Here is a 21,058-nt window from a genome sequence, read left to right as displayed (position 1 = left end):
CTGACGTGCAACAGAGTCATGTGCCCTGACTGGGAATCAAACCAGCAACACTTGGTTCACAGGCCGACATTCAATCCACTGAGCCACAGCAGCCGGGGTCAGTGTGATGGGATTTTAACCAAATGGCCATATGTGGCAAGTGGTGGTTGTATAGGATATCACGGCTCTACATGTTCACGTCGGAGTTCTCCGTGGCACCACGGTTTGTGGTTCGGGGCTTGGTCCCGTTGAAGGGTTCTCATCAGAATATAAGCAGCGTGAGCTCCTGCTGCTGGGCCACGCTTGCGCCCCAGCACCTGGCACAGTGCCTGGTACGTGGTGGGTTCTCGGGAAGGAGCAGGTTGAAGGGATGCATGCATGAACGAATGAATGAATGTCTTACGAGCAAAGAGCCATCGGCACCTGCTCCATGCTCAGCTGTGGCGAGGGGCCCGGCAGTTGGCACTGGGAGGGGCAAGGAGAGGCTTGAAGGGACCTCTGGCATTGAGTTTCTGGGTGCCTGGCACGAGGACCTTCCCCGCTGCCACAAAGACCACCAGTTCAGCATTCTGCCAGCCTGTTCTCACTGGGAGGCATCCCAGGATCCTGCTGGTGCCCCTGGATAAAGGAAGAGGGACGAGAGAGGACGCATTGCAGGCTGCAGCAGCGGGAAGCTTGTCCCCTTCCCACAGGCCACAGTCCTGCTCTCCCCGTCCCCTGCCTCTTCCCCCCGTCTTGTCTCTCCTGTTACCCCTGTTTCTCCCAAACCTTCGTGCTCAGTGCCCGCCACTCCCCCGAGCGCTGTCCTCTGTCCGTCTCTTGGTTGGTCTCCCTCCCTGGCTGCCTCCTTCCACCTGCAGAAGCTGCTTCTCAGGGTGGTTGAGGCATCTGCAAGCGCTTCAGGGGCTCTAAAGGGGCTGGGTGGGAAGGTGGGCAGGCAGTTACCTTCATTCCTGCATTCGTAGCCTCGCAAAGGAAAGCAGCTGGGGCGCCCAGCAGGTGGCCCTTCTGCACAAGCTTTCATGGCTGTGCAATGGGGGAGCCGTCGGGGTGGGGGGCTTCCCACAGCTCCTGTACCTGCTGCCCCACCTTCCTGAGAAGCGCTTGCTTCCCCCGGCCCCCCTGCTTTCTTCTCCTCTGCTTTCTCCTTAAATGGAAGCAGCAGCAGGCCCGCTCTGGGCTTGGTTTGCTCCGGGAAGATCGGAGCAGCTCCATGTCCTTATGAGGCCAACAGCTCAGGCCAGCTGCTGGGCCGTTTTGCCATCAGCATCCCAGCTCCACTGACACCAAGGTGTCTGTGGTGTTTCCGAGCCCGAGAATCATGCAGCTGGACGCATCAGGGCCTTGGAAGCCACAGAGGGCTTTTTCTTGACGGAAAGTTTTTTTTTTAAATCCCACAAGCACATCATTTGTCAGATATCACTCAGGCCTTCCTTGCTAGGCATTGTTCAAAGCGAGTCATTTAGTCATTTTCTCTTCTTGCTTTAACTTTCAGTTTGCTGAAAAATAGATCGTTAGATGGACTCTATCCTTGGGGCAGCTAAAGTCGAAGGCACCCTCCGGGCGGGGGAATAGCCTAGATTGAGATTCTCGTTCCCCCTGGGAAAGCTTGTGGACGGTGCATTTGAGGATGAGTGACCAGCGGTGCTCCAGGCTTTGGCTTGAGTGTTAAAGACCAGGGCTGCTTTTGGTCCTTGTGGGGGCGGGGGAGCATCTCATGGTGACCGGCCCAGGAGGAGGGTGCTCCCCGGCTTTAATGGGGTCCGATCGGGGTCCCTGCGGAACTTCAGAAGCAGGCCGGCTCCAGGGCGTTCCAGAGGCTGCTCTTCACCAGGGCCCCGGGTGGAAGATGCTAATGGTCCATTGTTCTACATTAAAGGCACGCCCTCCTGGGGTGGCCTGGGCGCATCTTCTCTCCAGGTAGAAGGCAGGAGAGGCTGGCTGTGCTTCAGGGGACTGCACACATGGAGGTCATGCGTGTTGTTTCCCAGCCCATCCTCCTTCAGAAGAGGATCCGGTGACTGTTCGTTTGTGAGAAAAAATGACCCTGGAGACACTTTCCTGGGGGGGTGGAGGGGCTGTTGGGGGAGGGTAGGTCATCACTCAGCTTCAGTCTCCAAGGAGCTCTGCTCTTGTGGGAGGAGGAAAAGGCAGAACTGCCCAGAAGGGTGTGTAAGAGGCAATTGGTGTGTGTGAAGGGTGGGGGAAGGACAAGGGTCCCTAACCCCCTAACCCAGCACCCTGACAGCCTGAGTGTGTCTTTTTACAAGGCTTTGTCTGTGGCCCCACCTATGGGGGGAGGGGGGGAGAATTCAAACTGACTTAAAGAAGAGGGAATATGTCTCTGTGCATACCGGGGTTTTTCCAGGGGCAATGGTCAGGACGGCTTTAGAAAAAGGGGAGACTCCCCTTAAAACTGGAGGGGAAACCCTGAAAAATCTAAAGCATCAGAGTTTGCAGCTTTAAGAGGATCATCTTCTTTGATCTGGGACAGGGGGCTTCCTGGGGCTGTCCCTCTCTGGCCTCCCGCCACCTCTGATGGGCGGTCAGCTGCTGGGGGAGTCCCATGAGCAGCCTCCGATGTGTCTGCAGGGGCCGGGAGGAGAGCCGGGCCTGGAGGGAGGCCGCTCCTTGGTTGGCCTGTGAACTGCCTTCAGTAGCTCCGCATGTGTCACCTGCCCTACTCGGGGTGTTGTGGGAGGACGCCTGCTGCCGGGACAGCCCTTAGGTGTTCTGGCACCTGAAGCGTCTGGAGGTACCAGGGCAGAGCGTGCTGACCCGAGACGGAGGGATGCTGCGGGGCAGGAGGAGGCAGGCATGGCTGGGAGCTTCCGGCAGGGTTTGCCCTGTAGCCCTGTGTCTGATGGCTCAGGACACCAGGCAGAGGTGGGGTCCGTGGGGCGGGGCTCCAGGTGAGAAGGGAAAGGTGTGGCCCGGTGGAAGGGGGTCCTCCCGGCGCTGTCCCTGAGGAGCGGGGAAAGCAGGACTTCGGAAGTAGAGATGTGTTTGTTCTCGACCTCCCGCACGTCCGACTAGCGACAGAGGAGGGGAGAGCGTGAGCAAGCCCGCTCCGTGGTGGGCTCATGCCTCTCCCGGGCGCAGCTCTGACCACTCGGCCCGACTTCCCAGTCCCGGGGCTGCCTCCAGACCCCAAGGCCGCCGCAGGATTGTGTCTTGGCCCTGTGGTCCCCAGGTGCTGTGGTCCCCTGGGGACAGGGGACGGGGCGGAGCGGAGGCTGCGGCCGGCAGTGCCCTCTGCCCCCTGTGTTTCTCGTGTCCACCCTCCCTGCGTGAGTGTGTCCCTGCCACCGTCGTCCTGTCCATGGCTCAGTGGACTGTGCTTGGAGCCTTCCTCCTGACCAGAAACCCTCGTTCTCTTTCTGACTGGTGAAATGGATCCACGCATGTTTTTATGTGCACCAGAGAGCCAGGCGGCAGTGAGACTTGGTGGGGGTGGGGTGGGGAGCACCTAACGAACTGGCCCGGCTGCTCCCGAGACAGAGAGGGCGGAGTGTGCCCAGATGAGCAGTCGCCAGCCCATCCGCACTGTGAAGAACAGTGCAGAGTTGACAAATACACCATAAAAAACACGCGTGGGCCATGGCACAGGCTCTGTGCACACTCGTCCTGCGTTTCTGGGCACGTGGCGCTGCCGGCTCACCCTGCACTCATCTTCCCAAGCGGCAGCCATGACAGCGGTGAAGTGGGGTGCAGGAGGGTTCTGCATGTGAGTGAGGGGGTGCGGGCTGGTGTTTCGGGACTCTGGAGGAGAAATGATACACAACATGTTCAGGAAATGCTATCCCCGTGGTGTTTTGTTTTGTTTTTAATATAGCGAAATTCCTAGATAACTCTGGTAAAGAAAACCCTGGAATGCAGATACATTAGCAAAAGGATGCATTAGTATCACTCATCTCAACTGTTTCTACCAAAAACAACAAAAAATCCCCTTAAAGCCTGTCCAGTGGAAGAGAAGGTGCTGACGCTCAGCAACTGGCTTGCTCAGATGCGGTTCCTTTAACAATGCAGTTTCTGCTCATTGTGCTCAGCCTCCTGGGCTTACCTGTTACATTTCCAACCTGCTCTCAAATATTTATATCATACCATATCGTAGCAGTAATTTCTGGGGTACAGTTTTTCCCACCTCTCCAAATGTGACCACCCACCGCTCCTAAAACTCAGGGCTTCAGTGCCTGGCATGGTGTATGGAAGGCAACCAGAGGATTCGGGGTGAGTGGGTACAGGCTTTGCTGGAGACGGAACGAGTTGCCCAAATCTCAGGGGCCCTGGGAAATATCTTGTTAATACCCCGATGTCATCTTTTATTTGTAACAAATAGATGAACTTGGAGCCGTCAGGGTGTCAGATAGATGAGGCCAAAGTGGCAGAAAGGTGGCCACATGTGAAAAATGGGGGGTGAAGGCGACGCAGCGGTGATGAGAGCTTCTGGTCTACTGGGGGAGGCCGGTGCCAGGCACCCACACTGCTCACGTGGGTGTTGTAAGCCCTGGGATGACACCGCAGAGTGCAGTGGGAGTGAAGCAGTGGAAATAGCAGGACCGGAGGCCTGCATGGAGGAAGCGACACTGCTGCACCTAGCTGGGCGGGAAGGCACACCAGGTGGAGGGACGGGAAGGGGCCTGGAGGGGGTGGTGCAGGGCAGGGGGTGGGCTTGGCCCGAGTACTGAGCACACAGAGGTGGGCGTGGGGGGTGGGACTAGAGAGAAAAGGCAGGGCGAAATCTCGAAAGGCCCCTATTAAGGAGTTTAAACGGTAGGGGAGGGGTCTTTCATGGAGTGAAAAAGGGAGCCTTGGGATCAGATTGGAGTCTGTTCAAGGGGATAGAAAAGGAGGAAAGCCCACCTTCGTGTTTTGCTCTGCCTTCCTGTGGGCCACGTAAGTCGCGTTTCTCTCCTTGCGGGTTTCCAAGTGTGCAGCCTGAGCGACTGGGTGGCCTTGCTCTTTTAATTGGATCCTCTTCAGCGTTAAGAGCTTGGCTTCTTGTTTTCGTGTTTGGAAACTTGGCTTTCTTGGAAATTTCCCTTGCAGCCTCCCTGGTTCATAAAGAGCTTCAGTTCCTCGGCCCCGCAGGATAATGGTTTGGTGCAGAAGAAGCTGTGCACCAGGGCAGTGGCCTGGGCTGGGCTGGGCTGTCCCACGGGGGACAGAGGGGCACATGCCCAGTGCCCACAGCTCGTCCTACAGGGAAACCAGTGTCATAGTACTTAATATCCCACTGTATGTGCAGACAAAAAGGTAGAGTTTTTTCCCTGAAAATCGGGTGGCCTTGTGGAAGGTCCCGCGGGTTAGAGCTGCTGGACAGACTGGCCTGACTGAATGGGCGTGGCGTTCCCACAGCACGTGTGCAAACCAGCAGAGCCGCGAGGACGTAAGGACTTCCGGTGAAGCGCTGTCATAGGGGAAGGAGCTGGGACAGAGAGGAGGGCCACTCTTTTGGAGATGCGATCCGGGGGGCAGTGAGATGGCCCTGCCCGGGGCTGTTGCAGTAGTGTAAGGGTGGCCCAGCAGGTGCGTGCTCCGAGGTCGAAGGTTTTCTAAGCACCAGGACGAGGCAACTGGGAACAGATCAGACCCGACGGTCAGGCCGTGGGCTGCGGTCACTTGCAAGTGGCATGATTCTGTTGCAGAAAGAAGGGAGTTGGGGGACAGTGTGGAGTTGTGGGGTGTCCAGGTGCCAAAATCAGTCGTGGTCCTTCTGATTCCACCAGGGTTCCTGTGGCACTCCAGACACTGGGGACAAGCAGGGCCCTGAGTTTTCTGGGGAGATGAAGGCACGGGATCTCAGGTTCTTAGGGGGCCCCCAAACCCCACGTTGACTGTGGGTTCCATCTGTCAAGAAGCAAGTGTGCATCTTTACTCGTGGGGCCCGACAAGGGCTCAGGCGAGAGCACGGGCCGTGCAGTGATCCGTGGGCGCGCTCCCCTCTGGGGCCCCTCGCTCCAAGCAATACCCACCGCCCCTTCTCTTTCTCCTGCCCTTTCATTCGGGGCATCACCGCTGAGTTCTGGGATGAACATGGTGCCTGAGAGGGAAATCGAGGGTTGCGGGTCTCCATCTGGAAACGGTGCGTGTAATTGTCAGGCTGCTGTGAGGAATCGGGGTGCGGTTGATGGGGGCTCTGCATGGCCGCTGTCTTTGCCGTGAGATCTCCACGGGCTTAAGGTTGGAGGCTGTGGGATGTTGGTTTGGGTGACGGATTTCCGTCAGCACGTCCAATCCTGAGCGGGCAGGTTCTCGGCGTCATGGGGATCCTCGTTCCCCCAGCCAAGCAAGTGAACCCCCTCTGGCATTGGCTTTAGAAGGAAGGGCGATGTGGAAATGGTCAAGAGTCAGAGCTTTTCCATCTTAATTTTGGGCCAAATTCATTGGGTTCTCCGCTCAGGCTAAAGCACGTGTACACACCCATACCACCCTTCACCCACGTGTAGAAGCCAAAACTTAGGGGAAATCCTTGATCCTTTCCTTCTCTTATTTCTAAAGTTCGATCCAGGAACGCATCCTGGGACAAATAAAGAAAAGAGGAGATAAGCCCCTAATTATTTAATTGAACTTACGTGAAGATTCCAGCTGATACCAGACGCACAACTCTATAAATAGCAGGAACCTTGCAATACTGGAGAATTTGGAGCCGGTGATGCAAGAGATTGGAGAAACAAAGCACAAAGCTGGCCTTTTGCATCTCGCCCCCCAAATAAGAGAGGAGGCTGGAGGGTGTTTATATGTCAGAGGGTTTGACAAATAGAAATAGCAGGTGACTCGTGCCCAATCTGTACTTTATTCTGTTCTTTTTATCATAAAATTGGGTGGTTTATTGGCAGGAAGTAAACTCTGAGAGCTTATTTTAACTCAGTTGGGTTATTGCCACAAATCCCTTAACTTCAAGACACTTTGCCTGTTAGATGAGGGATACTGTATCTTGTTTCTTGGAGTTTTGTTATATGAACTGAAATCTGAGGTTGCCTATCAGCCTTGTCGTATTTATTTATTTATTTATTTTTAGAGAGAGGGGAAAGGAGAAAGAGAGGGAGAGAAACATCACCGTGTGGTTGCCTCTCACTTGCACCCCCAACTGGGGACCTGACGTGCAACCGAGTCATGTGCCCTGACTGGGAATCGAACCAGCGACACTTAGCTTGCAGGTCGACGCTCAATCCACTGAGCCACAGCAGCCAGGGCTTCAGCCTTGTCGTATTTGAACTACTGATTATGGCTCCCACGTTTGTGTTATTATTAAACCATCCAGGGTAAGATGATTCAGTCTCTCGGAGTCAAGAACAATTAGCTTCTTCCTTGTGTCCATTTTAGCTCAAGTGGAAATAAATGCTTCTTTTAGCCAAAACTTGACGAAAGCGTCCTGGGAACCTCAGCTCCTTCACTGCCCATGCCTGTCCCCTCAACCTCCCACGGGGGGCTCAGCTGTGGCTGCTTCCCACCTTCTTAGGTTCTGTCTTCTTTCCTCCGGACTCGAATATCTCCTCCCTGATGGAGGGTGTAACCACCACCGCCCCCTTGGGCCCCCATGGCTGCTCTCAGAGGGTCCCAGTGACCTTTAGCAACACAAACCAGGCTGAGTTCATCCCCACGTAATTATGTCCCAGCTCCTCCTTCAGACTTTGTCCTGGGCCACTCGCTCTTCCCAGGGGGCCTCACGCCCATTCCTTGCCCTCAGCAAGCTCCGCCGCACCCCAGGGCTCTTCATTTGTGACTCTCTCAGGCCTGGAGCCTTCTCTCCCCTGCTTTGTGATGACTGGCTCCCTCCTTCCCTCTGAGAAGCCTGCCTTCTGGGGAGTGCAAGAGAGAAACCCCAGGTGCGCGACAGACGCTGCCTCTCAGCGCTTCTGCTTGGCTGACCACAGCGTCTCTGAGTGGCTGCGAATGAATTCAGTAAATGATCGAGTGAGTGTGTTGCTTAATTTTACAATTGCTCGCCTAGAGCCACGTTAGCAGTTGTGAATGTGTGTATGTGTGTGTGTGTGTACAGGGGGTGTCAGGTGTGTGGAGAGAACAAGAAAATCACATCCTTTGCTCGCCACTCAGTAAACTCAGGAGTCACTGGTTCAGCTGTCCCCCGACTACAGAGGGCTTTAAAGAGGACGTGACTGTACTTCCCTGTGTCTCTGATGACGTTAAGGTGAAGGGGACAACAATCTCAGTCGTAGGATTTTAACACTTTGAGGACCGGAGGCAGTAAAAATGCCTCCTAAATGCCCGGCGTTGTGCGAGTTACTTAAGGGGCATAAACGCAGTTCCCGCAGCAATGCCATGGTGTCCCCACGGCATGGACAAGGAAACGGAGGCCGGGAGATGTCACGGAACCTGCCTGAAGCGGCCCCTCTCCCACGGAGGCAGAGCGTGAATTTCGGAACCACATCTGTCTGCGCTCGTTTTCCTATTTGGTGAGCGGTGTGCTGTTTTCTTCCACGCGATTAGCAGAATCACACAATTCGTTTATTATACACGAAGGCGCGTTAGTTCAGACTTTCCCAGTTCAGACTTTCTAATAAGCAGGTCAAAGGCTGGGTTGACGATGCTGCGTTCTGTATGGGGGGGGGGGGTGAAAATTTGCGGGAGCAGGCGGCGCCTGGGGAAAAGCACCTTCTCAGGGTGTGGGCCAGCACCTAGGCCCCGCCATCAGGGTACCGTTTCCAGACCGCTCTTTCCCTTCCTCTCAGGTAAACAGATTGGAGGGAAGGAAACAAAAGATTCAGGGACCCCCCTCTTCACTGTACAAAAAAGCACTGTCTGCAGATAGGGGTAGAACATGCGCTTTTAAAACTTCCTAAATTTTGGACTTTCCACTGAAGTATTCTAGCCCCCCCCACCAACTCCGGGGTTGTGCATTTTATTGCCACGTGCAAAATCGCGGCCAAGCCTTGCTGAGAGTTTATTCAGCAGAGCTGGGAACGTTTTCAGGAGAATTCGGAGCGGCTGTCGGAGGTAGTGGTTGAGCATGGGCTCAGGGCTGGGCCCTGAGAATTGCCAATTTTTAGATACATGAAATGCAACAAAACCTAAATAAACCCGCTCAGAAGCACGGGCTCCCTCGGTCAGGCAGAGCTTCAGGGTCTCCCCAGGCCTCGCTCAAGGTCGTGTTCTCAGCAGGAGGGCTGGATGCTGAGATGGGCTGGTGGAAGGCCACATGTAGGGTGTGTGTGTGTGTGTGTGTGTGTGTGTGTGTGTGTGTTACAAAGCGGGACTCCTCAGTGGCCTCAGTGGTGTGTATCTGTGCGGAGGGAGACATTGCGAGAACATGAGCATATCCCGGGCGTGTTCGTGTCTGAGACAATCAGAGCCTACAAATCCTTTCCCGACTGCTGCTACTGATAACAATTTGCAAGGCTTAAAAGTCCAATTTAAAGGCAAAATTACAAATGGCAAATGGTGAAGCCAAAACCCATGCGCTTTAATTATTGCTGGCGCAGGATTCCGGTGAGCGGGGGAGCCTCCCACCATGCCGTAACCTTTACCAAGTTCCATTTTGCTTCGGTTCCCTCCGCTGGACCTGGCTGAGAGGTGAGGGGACATGCTGAGTGGATCTGGGAAGGGCCACGGGGCCGGGCGCTGTCCTGTTCTAGCGTGCGTCCTGCCCGTACCAAGGCAAACGTACACCCGTGTTTAAACGCCGTCCCTGCTTCTTAGAGAGGCCCAGTGACTTGTCTAAGGCCACACAGTTACAGAGAGTGACGTAGCTGGATTACCACCCCTCCTACCTTCTGACTTACAGTCTTCCCTCACTTATCAGGGGCATTACGTTCCAGACCCCTCCACCACGAAGTAGGAACCTTACATTTATTCTACACTCTTAAACCTGTGTAACTAACAACACACGTGTACAGTACCGCAAACCTGTGATATAGCGGAAAATCCACAATAAATAATTAAATATATTTTTAAAAATCCCGCGATACAGTGAGGCCGCGATAAGTGAACCGCGATATAGTGAGGGACTGCTGTACTTTTGGGGTGATTCTGTCTCCCCCCTGTATGTCCTATAATAGATGGGCATACGACTGAAGATGACCCAGTTAGATGTTCCTTTGTCTCCTTAATCTTCTTCCTCAGCTGCCATAGCCTTTCAATCAATTCCATTTCTGCTTTAGTTGTACCCAGAGCCAGCTCCTGTCTCTTGCACTGATGTGGCGTGGACAGCGGGCCGTCACCAGATCTGTGGTCACCTCTGGGCGCTCTTTTGCCTTCAGCAGGCCACCTCTCTCGCGGGGGGTGCAGCCTAACCTGGCGGTGGCCAGGACACCTTACTGATGTTTCAGTGTAGCCATCTGAAAATGGGGCCTGCCTCATAAACCTGGCAGACAGGAGGAATCTTGTGATCATGTGACAGCCTCTGCTTGGATTGTCCCTCGGGTGTCAACCTGGAAAATTCTAGCAGCCCGGCTTGCCAAAGCTGGCTTTGTGCTACTGGAAGACAGCACCCGACTCTGGGGTCCTCCATCACCTGACGGTCTGGGAAGGGTCGGTCTTAGCCTTTGGTTGTGGTGAAATCACGCTGTCCCTGCCCCTAAATACCGAGGAGCGATGTTGCCGAGAAAACTCCTTTTCTGCATGCAGGATGTGCGGGCGACGAGCAAAGACCCTTTGCAATCAGCCTGGGAAAATGACCTGTCTGGTCAATTTTTTTGTTTTAGGTGGGAGGGGTGTGTGTGTGAGAGAGAGAGAAAGAGAGAGGGGGACAGGTTTTATTGACAGGACTGTCTGAAGCGGAATGCAGTATTTTCATGAATATAATTTAGTGCACAGCAGTTTCAAAAATATCCGCTCACTCACGAATCCACCCCGTGAGCTGAAGAGGTAAATGAGACAGTGTCATCTGACGAGTGCTCGGTGTCCTTTCTGGAGCCGCCCTCTCTTCAGGGACAGCAGGCAGATGGTCTTTGGCCTGACGCAGGGCTTCGGGTCAGCACCGCTTGGGTCAGCACCGGTACCTTTCCCCAGGTTGCAGTCTCGAGGCGAGGGAGGCAGAAGGAGGGCTTCCATTCTGATTGGGTAGCTTACTGCTTACTCTTCTTGCTCAGGGGGCCCCCTCCTCAGGGAAGTCAGAGGGCGGGGCGTATGTCAGGGGCTGCCCCCACCTCTAGAGGGTCTTGAGAACCTCCATTCTCAGATCACCTTCATGTTGGGGGCTGCCACCTGCAATTCTGAGGAATGGATCTAGAAAGAGATGCACACATGGGAGTCAACCCACCCCTTTAGCAATGCTTAAAGAACAGATATTTCTTTTTTAAAGATTTTATTTATTTTTAGAGAGAAAGGAAGGAAGGAAAGAAAGAGAGGGAGAGAAATATCGCTGGGAGAGAGAAACATCCATTGGTTGGTTGCCTCTTACACGCGCTCTGACCGGGAGCCAAGCCCACAACCCAGGCGTGTGCCCCGACCGGGAATCAAACTGGTGAGCTTTTGCCTTGCAGAAAAAACAATGCCCAACTGAGCCCCACCGGCCAGGGCAAGAACAGATATTTCTTGATAATCAGGTAACATTTAAGTATAGGTAACTTCAGATTTCCAGGGTGAGTGGGCGGCATTGTATTTAGAACCTAGGCTCTTATTTGGAGGCAGTGGTTAATGGAGGCCAGCCAGGGCTATGCACGTAAATGGGCCCATGACCTTGGGACGTCTCTTCAGCTCTCTGGTCTCAGGCTTCTTGCCTGTGTAGAAAGATTGGATAATTGTGTTGGAACAGAAAATGATCTTTAAATTTTCTTGCTTCAAACTTGGAAGAATCTATGCTTCCTGAAATTTCTTATCCTAAGCACTTGAATTACCTCCAGTAAAACTTGAGCACATGCAGCCATTTAATGATATGCTGGCAAACTATATTTATAATATCTCTATTCAGATCCCCATATTTTTGCTTATATATACCCATTCATGCATACATTTGTGTATCTGTGTGTATGTATCTTACATGATTCTAACTTTACTATATTGCACAAATATATTTTATACTATTCTAATATACTATACTATATTATACTAACTTTTCTATATTGTATAGTATATTAATTATATGATAATGTATTTGTGTGTGGGTGCTGATCTTGCACTCTTTTGTTGTTACGGTTCACAGAAGTAAAACATGAAAATTTCTAAACCAAAGCACAAACACAGGTTAACAGGCCCTTGGGTTCTACGTGTTGCCAGCAAATGGTTTTTGATTTAGGGACAGTTTCCAGAAAGTGCTCTGATTGGGCCCAGCGTGTCATCTAATGCAGGGACCGAGTTCCTCGTTGTGTGGAGCAGAGGTTTTCAGATCATGCTCAGTGGGATTTCAGAGCTCTATAGAGAGTCTCTGAAATCCAAGGAAATAGTTGGGAAAAAGATATTTAAAACTTTCCTGACACACACCTGGGGAACCTGGCAGGTTTGGGTTTCAGCCCCTGCGCAGCCTCAGTCCACACTGGAATTACCCGTCGCCACCCCTCTTCTGCACAGCATGCTGAGTGTGGGGTGGGGTACCAGCAGCATATTGCCGTGTGCTGATAGATTAATTTGGTGTTGCACCGGTAGGTAGCTCTCCTGCCCTGTCTGCCTTATTAAAGAATCATATCCTGTGATCAAAGGGCAAGCTGGTAAAAGCAGGTGCTGTCTGCATTCCTCAGTGGTCTGTATCAGGACTTTTCCTGGTAACCTGGAGAGAAGTCAGCAGGGAAAATGCTGCCACCCGTAGGGTCGGATTTGTAAATCCATTAGAATAAAGCTTATTGTTGTCAGTGGTGGACGTTATCCTAAGAGCAGGCTATCAACCGAGCTTATAAAATAAACAAAGTAAGATTCTTTGGAAAAATAGTCCCGTTGCTAAAAATGTTTGCAAGCTACTGTTGTCATGAAATGGGCACGGATTTTAGGGGCAGAGAGTTCTAGGTCTGAGCCCTGTTTACTAACTAGGTGGCCTCAGGCAAAGCCACATGCCTCTCTGAGACACAGGCATGTCATCTGTAAAATGGGCCTGCTCTCCAGCAGGCGGGGGATTTTTGAAGATTTTAGAGATGTGTGTGAATAGGTCTACAGTATTCCCTCACTTATCGCGGGTATTACGTTCTAGACCCGCCCCCCCCCCCCCACGATAGGTGAAAATCCCGAAGTAGGAACCTTACATTTATTTTAGTATTTTTATATATTTTAAGGCTTTATAAACCCTTCCCACGCACTTATAAACTGTTCCCAGTCCCTTATTAACCTTTTCCACACTTTTATAGACACTACTTATGTTCTTAAACATATTCTACACCCTTAAACCTATGTAACTTTGACAACATACATATCCAGTACTACAAAATCCCGCAATATAGCGAAAAATCCGTGATAAGTAATTTAATATTTTTTAAAATCCCACAATACAGTGAGGCCGCGATAAGTGAACCGCGATATAGAGAGGGAGTACTGTACCCCAGTGCCTGACAGATAACAGAAAGTTTAACACATGATAGCTATGATAATGCTTTTCACGATGGGGGCTGAAGTCCCTGTACTTCATGTCTGGCCATTAAGAGCAACCTCTTAACACTGTATTTATGTATATGTTTACACACATACTTTATTTGCATATTTACTTACACAGAGAACATAGTGTATGCATAGCCTGGTAAATATATTTTCCTGTAATTCACAGAGATGTTTTAGCACACTGAAGTGGCACATTTTTCTTTCTGATACCTCTTCACCGCAAATTAAATTAGTTTCCTTTTCTTTCATTCTGAAAGTGCGTGGAGGCTTAACAAAATCATTTCTTGTACTTTAGTTTTTGTGTCGTGGGAAAAAATCCAGCAGCCATTGGGAACCGCCTTTATGCTTTGGGGACTGTAAAATGCTGCTTTATTTTCATGCAGGTTCTTTGTGGGTGGACCGCAGAAATCCCTGCTCTTGGGAACGTTTTTTGAGCCCACTGGGAAAGTGAAGAGGGAAAAAAGGAGCTCATTTAAAACGCTGCCATCCGCCTCCTCTAATTAAACTTGCCCTTCGCTCCTGGGAGAGGGTGTGGAAATCGGAAAACAGCACAGGCCGCGTAGGAAGCGAATGCCATTCCCGGGGTCCGTGGTAGCCCGGGGTGTTTTGATGCAGAATAAATAGTTCATAGTAAACAGACGAGGGACCACAAAGGGCTTGGTGTGGCCGCTCCCTCCCCACGCACAGCCTCCCATGCAGGGCGGTGCTGAGCCGCGGTCCCTGCTGAGCAGGTGTGCGGGCCGGGCAGCTGCAGCGGGGAGACCTCATTGGAATTCAGCAGCTCGAACCCAAGAGCGTCCGGCCCTCCCTGTCGCTTGCTTGTGCTGCTGGGAAAGAGCAGGGGCCCTTTGTGCTCGAAAGCCACACAGTCCCAGGGCCCCGGGATGCAGAAGGCGCAGGAGTCTCTCCCTCTGGGTGTCTGTGGGATTGCCGGGCGGGCTCAGGGCACCCGTGCCGCTGACTTTTTGGTGACAGCTTGAAGAGGTTTAGACGCCAGAGATCCCAGCAAGGGAATTAGGAGGGGACTTTCGGGGACGGAGGCTGTTCTTCAGCAGAGATGGCTTTTACCTCCTGGAGGAGGTGGCCCCCAGTGGAATGGGCTCAGTGGGTGTGGACGGCGGTGACCAGCAGTGGGGACTCCAGTCTCTTGGTCCTTCAAGGAAGCCCTGGAAAGAGGCAAGTTTTATCCCTGACGAGTGTGGTTCAGTGGGTGGGGTGTTGTCCTGCGAACTGAAACGTCGCTGGCCGATTCCCGGTCAGGACACAGGCCTGGGTTGCAGGTTTGGTCCCCAGTTGGGGGTGTGTGTGAGAGGCAGCCAGTCGATATTTCTCTCTCACAGTGATGTTTCTCTCCCTCTCTTCCACCCTCCTTTCCCCTCTCTCTAAAGATAAATAAATAAAATCTTTTTTAAAAAGGAGGGATGTGAGCTCCCTGCGTTTTTGTCGGCAGCTTCCCTGCTGTGTGCAGTGCAGGGCGTCAGGGCGACCCCCCAGGGCCCACCAGGCAAATCCAAACTCTTGTTCCTCTTTGAGCCCCCGCTGCATAACTTTGTGTTCTTCGTTCCGGTAAACAGACTCTGCAAAACTTCAGGTATTTGCATCTGTTGGTGCCCAGGCGTGAATGGAAGGTCTCCCCCCAGACACAAGCTAAACCCTTTACTGTGAGGGTCCGTCTGTAAGACGTCAGTATGGCCCCTGCTGGTGTTGCATGAATTAAGTCTTTTCTCATGAAATTTGACACGGCTCTTGGGATTCCATCAAAGACAGCTCTGATGTTTTTGTTCATCTTTTGGGGTTCCTGGAGGGGTTTGTGGCTGGTTGGAGGAGCCAGGGTCCTGGTGGGGGTGGGGGTGGGGCCCTTTGGCACCAATAAAACGAGTGGCGGACAAATAAGTTGCAAAAGCAAGATCGATGTCGGCTTTCTGAAGTGGAACGCACCGAATGGCTCCCTCTTCCAGTCCCGGCTGACCTCGGAGGGACGGGCTGGTTCCTGGTCTCCGGGAGGGCTGGCAGATGGTCTTTAGAAGATGCTGACCTCTGCCGAGGTCACTGGGCCTTTGACCCTTGTGGGAGTTGGGCAGCCTGAGCATCTCATGCTCCACAGTCACCTGACGTGTCCCCCCAATGATACCTCTTCACCCAGAGTCGCCCATCGGGCCACTGGTGCCACAGCAGTGCTAAGTATCTGCCCCCTCGGTAACCACCGCCCTTGTTGCAAGTGAATCGGTGGCATTGTGGTCTCCCTAAAAGATCCTGAGGGATGGGGATCAGCCCAGGAAATGCGTCCTGCACTCAGGCCTTCCTCAGAGCAAGGGGGGGCCACTTGAGTGAGTGAGGAGCTGCCCTCCGGCCGGAGGACACATGCCTGGCGCAGCAATGTGGGGAGGTCTCGTTCTTTCTGGCTTAAAATTGAGTCTCCAGCAGAAAGAGGGTAATGGAGAAGGGCTGCCTGCTCTCGCTTTTTCTCAAGCCCAGGATGAAGCTTTAGTTTGCTGAGTGGCTTCCGCTTGTAACCGAGTGGGGTGTGCTCTGGGTGGAATGGTATTTTTTTTTTTTTTTTTGAGTGGAGAGTCCTCTTTGAGAGCAGACTTTCCTGCAGACCAGCGAGAGCCGTTCTCACACTGTTGGGGTCAGCAGGCTGTGCTCTGTGTCTTGGTCTGGCACATCCTCCAGCTGACTGGCTGCCGGCTTTCATTCATTTATTCAACAGATATTTATTTGCTACCTCCTGGTTCAGGCTTGGGGATCTGTGATGCCCCCCGCTGCCCTCATGACCTTTTCAGTGCAGTAAGGGAGAAAGATAATTAACTTGATTAGAGAGAATAAATCCATAGAAACAAGTGATGAGAAGCGTGGGAGAGAAGGACAGGGTGGGGTGGGAAGAGGCTGGGTGCCGCTGAGAGTCACGGAGTGGGGTACCATGAGATGTTGGAACCCCAGCATTAGGAAGTGTCCTTCGGAACTACTCCACATCAGTTTGAACTGACACCAAATAGCACGTGTCAGAGTTGATCAAAAGATCCCACTGTGCTTGGGTTTGCCACTAAGGCCAGAAATATGGATTTCGAATAGTACTGTGTTTAAAGAATACAGTGATACCTCGGCTAACAAGTGAACCTGCTAACACATTGCTCGGCTAATGAAGATTTTTCTTGCTGTTTTCGGACGCAGCTAACCAATGTTTTAGTTGGTACGTGCGCTACCAAAAGCAGCGGACCTGAACGGTCGGGCCACTCCAGGAGCTTACCTTTTCCATGTGTATGTGTGTGTGTGACAAAGACAGGAGCTGGCCACACACATAGGGGCGACCCACCAACCCGCCTGGGTTGTTTACGTCGGGACAGTGGGAAGTGAGACGCCTGATAGCGTGAGCTGCTTTGGATTTGGTGACGATGTCCTGTCATAGTGTAGAGATCGTCGGTTTTCATTCTACTTTCTGTTCTCCTTCCTCCGTTTGGGTAGCTGTTCATCTGAACCTTCTGTGAGTGTTTGCCCTTTTATAGTGGGCTTTTTACTATTTTATAAAACTTACCTTTAAATAGGGGGCCGCATCCAGAACGGATGAAATGACTTTCTATAGAAACCTACGGGAAATCCCGTTTCGGCGAACAGAGGTTTCGGCGAATGCATGTGGTTCCGGAACAGATTACTGTCCCTAGCGGAGGTAACCCTGTATCGTCACTGGAGCACAAAGCTGATGAGAGTGAGATCCCCTCCTGGGAATCATGCTTCCAAATGATTTTCCTGGCGTCTGTCCTCCAGCAGTTTAACTGGGCAGCGAGCGATGCCACGGGAGGGCCAGGGGGTCTTGCTCTGGCCCCTGGCCCCCGGGAGCAGACGCAGCCCCGGCCCCTGCCTAACCGTGTGTGTCTCCCCCTCTCTCTCCATCAGGAGTTCTGACTCTGAAGAAGCATTTGAGACCCCCGAGTCGACGACCCCCGTCAAAGCTCCACCGGCCCCACCCCCGCCACCCCCAGAGGTCATTCCAGAGCCTGAGGTCAGCGTGCCACTTTCCGCGGAAGAACCAGGTAAAACTACAAGGGTCAGGTGCCCCTGGGAGACACCGCAGCTCCCCCCGGAGCGAGGCTGGAGCAGGGCACCCCCCCCGCCCCCCCACCGCGCCCCAGCAAGCTGCTGCTGGAGCTCCTTGGACCACGGTCACTGGGGTCTCTCGGCTCTGGGCCCCGTTTTATGTGAGTGAAGGCTGAGGGGGAGCGCGTCCCGCAGATTCTTCTGTGTTTACTTTGCAGGAGTTTAGCAGAGGCTTCTGGGAAAACCACTCCTTTCGCTCTGGGGGCTTCTCACCTGGCACCCAGAATTGGGTGTGTGTAGAGCAAGCGGGTCTTGGGAGTTTCTGGTGCCATTTTGGACTCTAACACGCGGCCCCTTGTTCTGTGCGAACACTGTTTGAACAGCCCACGTGAGCTGCATTTTTATTAGAGGACGTGGCCCCCATGGCCTTGGGGAGTGAAGACGTGTAGTAAACGGGTGAGGAGCGAAGGTGGCGGATAGCAGACTCCGTGCGTGGATGGCTCGTTGATTTCTCATCAGCCTCGAGTTACCTGATTTCTTATCCCTTCCCCACATCCTTTCTCTCCTCGTGTGACTTAAAATGCAGGCCTTTCTGTACCTTTGAGATGCAGCGATAACCAGGGGAGGGGACAGATCTCATTTCCCAGCCAGCAGCCTGCCCACCTGGCTGGTGTCCTCCGCCTGCGTCCTCCAGTTACACCGGCGGGGATGGGACCCCCTCTGACATGAAAGTTTAACATGAGGCCTGGAAGGCAATGGGGACTGTCAGACACGGCCCTGCAGGCTGACGAGGGGGCCGGTGGGCCAATCCTTAGACCTAGGCGGCCGGCTCCGGGCCCTGCACTTCAGCGGACTCCGTTTCCTCAGGTCACAGCCCCCACTGTGGGCGAGGCCGGCGGGGCCACGCTCCTTCTGGACCACGCTCTGCCACCTGGGAGGAGCAGCTGCTCCCTGGGCCGATGCTGCCCGTGTGTGCTCCCCTCAGCCAAGGAATAACCAAGGTGGGGGGAGGGGGACCTCCAGCTCCCACACACCTGCACTCCAGCTGCCCCCGGGGAGGGATGGGGCTTGGGTGGGAGAAGAAGGAGCAGGCTGAGAGCTGGGCCTGTGTTTGTGCTCCCGCCCTGACCAGGAGCCAGGGGGACTGTAAAATAAAATAACAGTTTGGCTTTGATGTTAGTTTTGGAAAGAAATGTGTACAATTCTTTTTACTCGCCCTGGGTTCAAGCAGGCTGTTGTTTTAGAAAGGGTAGGAATCCCTGGGCTCTGTTCCTAACGAGTAGTGGTCCCTGGGGCTGGGGAAACAGAGGTAGGGCCATTTTTAGGGAGAGCAGGTGTCTTTGCTGGTGTCTGGTGAGTGCAGTTTTCCTATTCTCCCCTTTCAGATCGCTCATCAGCGAGTGGTGTGTGGTTCTGCACATCCAGTGGAAGTGCTGGGCTCTGAGGGCCTAATTATTGGAATTCATTTGATTTTCTGGAAAAGAAACCAGAAAGGCTGCTTACATTTCTCAGAGGGTCTTTTGTATCCCTACTTTCTTTTATACACTACAGTATAAAAATTTCATTTCCTATAATATTATTTTTAAAATCACCCTTAAGTTGAATGGAACGTGGCCGATTGTAATCCCTAGGTCAAACATTGGATTACGAACAAACTGTCCTTTTTTGTGGGTCTAACAAGGGCATGCCGGTAAACATGTGGGATACTTCCCAAAAGAATTTAGGCGAAAATGGACAGAGTGTGACCACATCCGTCCCCAAGTGCCAGGGAGTGTGCGGAGAGAGGTCCTGGCTGTGAGCGCCCGTGTGGCCTGACCGTTTCCGGGGGTGGGTGGCCGCGTCTGTTCTGTTCTTTGGCCCATCCGTGCTCCTTCTGCCCAGCTTCCTTTGCAACAGAGCAAACCAGTTTCCATTCTTAAAACACAAACCCCGGCACCACACCCACCTCGTCCTGAGATGGCAGTTTCTGAAAGAACGCACATTAGAGAGGGGAGAGAGGCCGCACCCGGGAGGGATTGGAGCCGTGAATCCCTGGGAACCTGGGACCTCCGTCGCACCGGTTGGAGTCTTTGAACAGAGACCTGACGCTTCTCCTTGGGAAATGACAGCGGGACTAAATGTCTGCGGATTATTCCGTAAGAACACTTCCAGTTGGCTGGGGTTGTGTGTACATAAACCCCACCCCCACCCCCCGGCTCAGGCTGTACAAAAATCCATGTGATTTGCTGCATGTGTTAAAAAAAAGTCTGCTGGGCCAGTCTGCAGACAGAGGGATGTCACCCACGTGCGAGAAGGCGCTTGCTTGCGGAGGTGGCTGTAAGAGAAAGCCTCCTCCCGAGAGCCATGGGAAACACAGGGAGAGGGAAAAAGCTATTGTTTGGGTTTCCTCTGCAAAGTGCCCCAGGGACATTGCTAAAGGGACTGAGAAAAAAAAAAAACAAAGACCATGAAACAATAGGCAGGACCTTTGGCAGTGAATAAAGATGCGATTTTTCCTCCTTGGAAAGTTACATTTTGTGAAACCATCAATCACCAGCATGTTTGTGCTTCATGGGGCGGAGGATGGGTGAATTGCTGGGGTTCCGCTTGTACCCCTTTAACCTGGTCGGCTCCGGCCAGGATGCAGTTTTCTTATCTTTCAAATGAAGCTGGAGACCTGTGTGTCCCCTGAGGTCCTTCCCCCTCAGGCTGTCCTTTGGTTCCCTAAACGGAATGCTTTGCTGCTGTGGATGCCTATGTTATTAGAAGTCACACTGGCCACTGAGGGACATAATTAAATGTCACATAATTAAATAATAGCTCCCGTGTTAGCATCCGCCATGTGCCAGGCCTGTGCTAGGTTCTTTGTGTGTTTCATCTCCAACTCAGACAAGAGAATAAACATTCTGAATTGCAGTAGTTTCTAGTCAAGCTCCCTGTGTAGAAGACCACCTGCCCTTGGTATCCTGGTTTAGGGTAAGAATCGGTGGTCTGTGAGTGCGGGGTAGCGGGTCATGGTTTGACCCTTTGGTCCTCTGGGCCCCTGGGCCCCTGATCAGAGTGAATTCATGAAGAGAGGGGGTAAGTAGGGGGGAGGGGGAGAGAAGCCCCAACGCAGCTGACAGTACTCCAGTTAGAAACAGTCCAGCAAGGCCAAGAGATGTGGCCTTTGGAGGCAGCAGAGTGACATCTATTGGGTGGCATTGGTTACCTCTTATTAGCTTTCTCTTTCCTCAGAGTTGCCTCTTCTTCCAAACGCATTTGTTTGGGGATTCTGCTGCCCGGCACTGGCGTTGTGGGCTCAGGGTGTTCCTCCATAATCACATGCCGAAGCCCAGTGGGACTGTATTTGAAGATAGGGCCCCTAAAGGGGTGCTTAAGATCCAATGGGACCCTAATTCAATAGGGCTGGTGTCACTGTAAGAAGAGGAGGGGACACCCAAGGATGTGCTTACACAGAGGAAAGGCCGTGGGAGGACACAGGGAGAAGACAGCCACCTGCGAGCCAAGGAGAGAGACCTTCAGGAGACACCAACTCTGAACACCTCGATCTCGGGCTCCCGTCCTCCAGAGCTGGGCCAGTGTCTGC

The 21,058-nt window shown here is 52.9% G+C and overlaps 1 protein-coding gene across 6 annotated transcripts in view; it reads left to right on the top strand.

Moving 5' to 3' along the window:
- Positions 1-21,058, top strand: part of LOC150010761 (transforming acidic coiled-coil-containing protein 2-like) — a 69,183-nt gene that overhangs the window by 6,527 nt on the left and 41,598 nt on the right. For all 6 annotated transcript variants that reach the window (XM_090278740.1, XM_090278738.1, XM_090278739.1 and 3 more), the window contains one exon: positions 17,350-17,486. In XM_090278740.1, coding sequence (XP_090134866.1) covers positions 17,350-17,486 — 137 coding nt within the window. Of the gene's footprint in view, positions 1-17,349; positions 17,487-21,058 lie in introns of those variants that run through there.

This window comes from Furipterus horrens, unplaced genomic scaffold, assembly GCF_987537825.1.
Source record: "Furipterus horrens unplaced genomic scaffold, mFurHor1.1.pri manual_scaffold_5, whole genome shotgun sequence".
NCBI classification, from domain to species: domain Eukaryota; kingdom Metazoa; phylum Chordata; class Mammalia; order Chiroptera; family Furipteridae; genus Furipterus; species Furipterus horrens.
The sequence above is the reverse complement of the archived record's forward strand: the minus strand, read 5'-3'. Positions and strand labels throughout refer to the sequence as shown.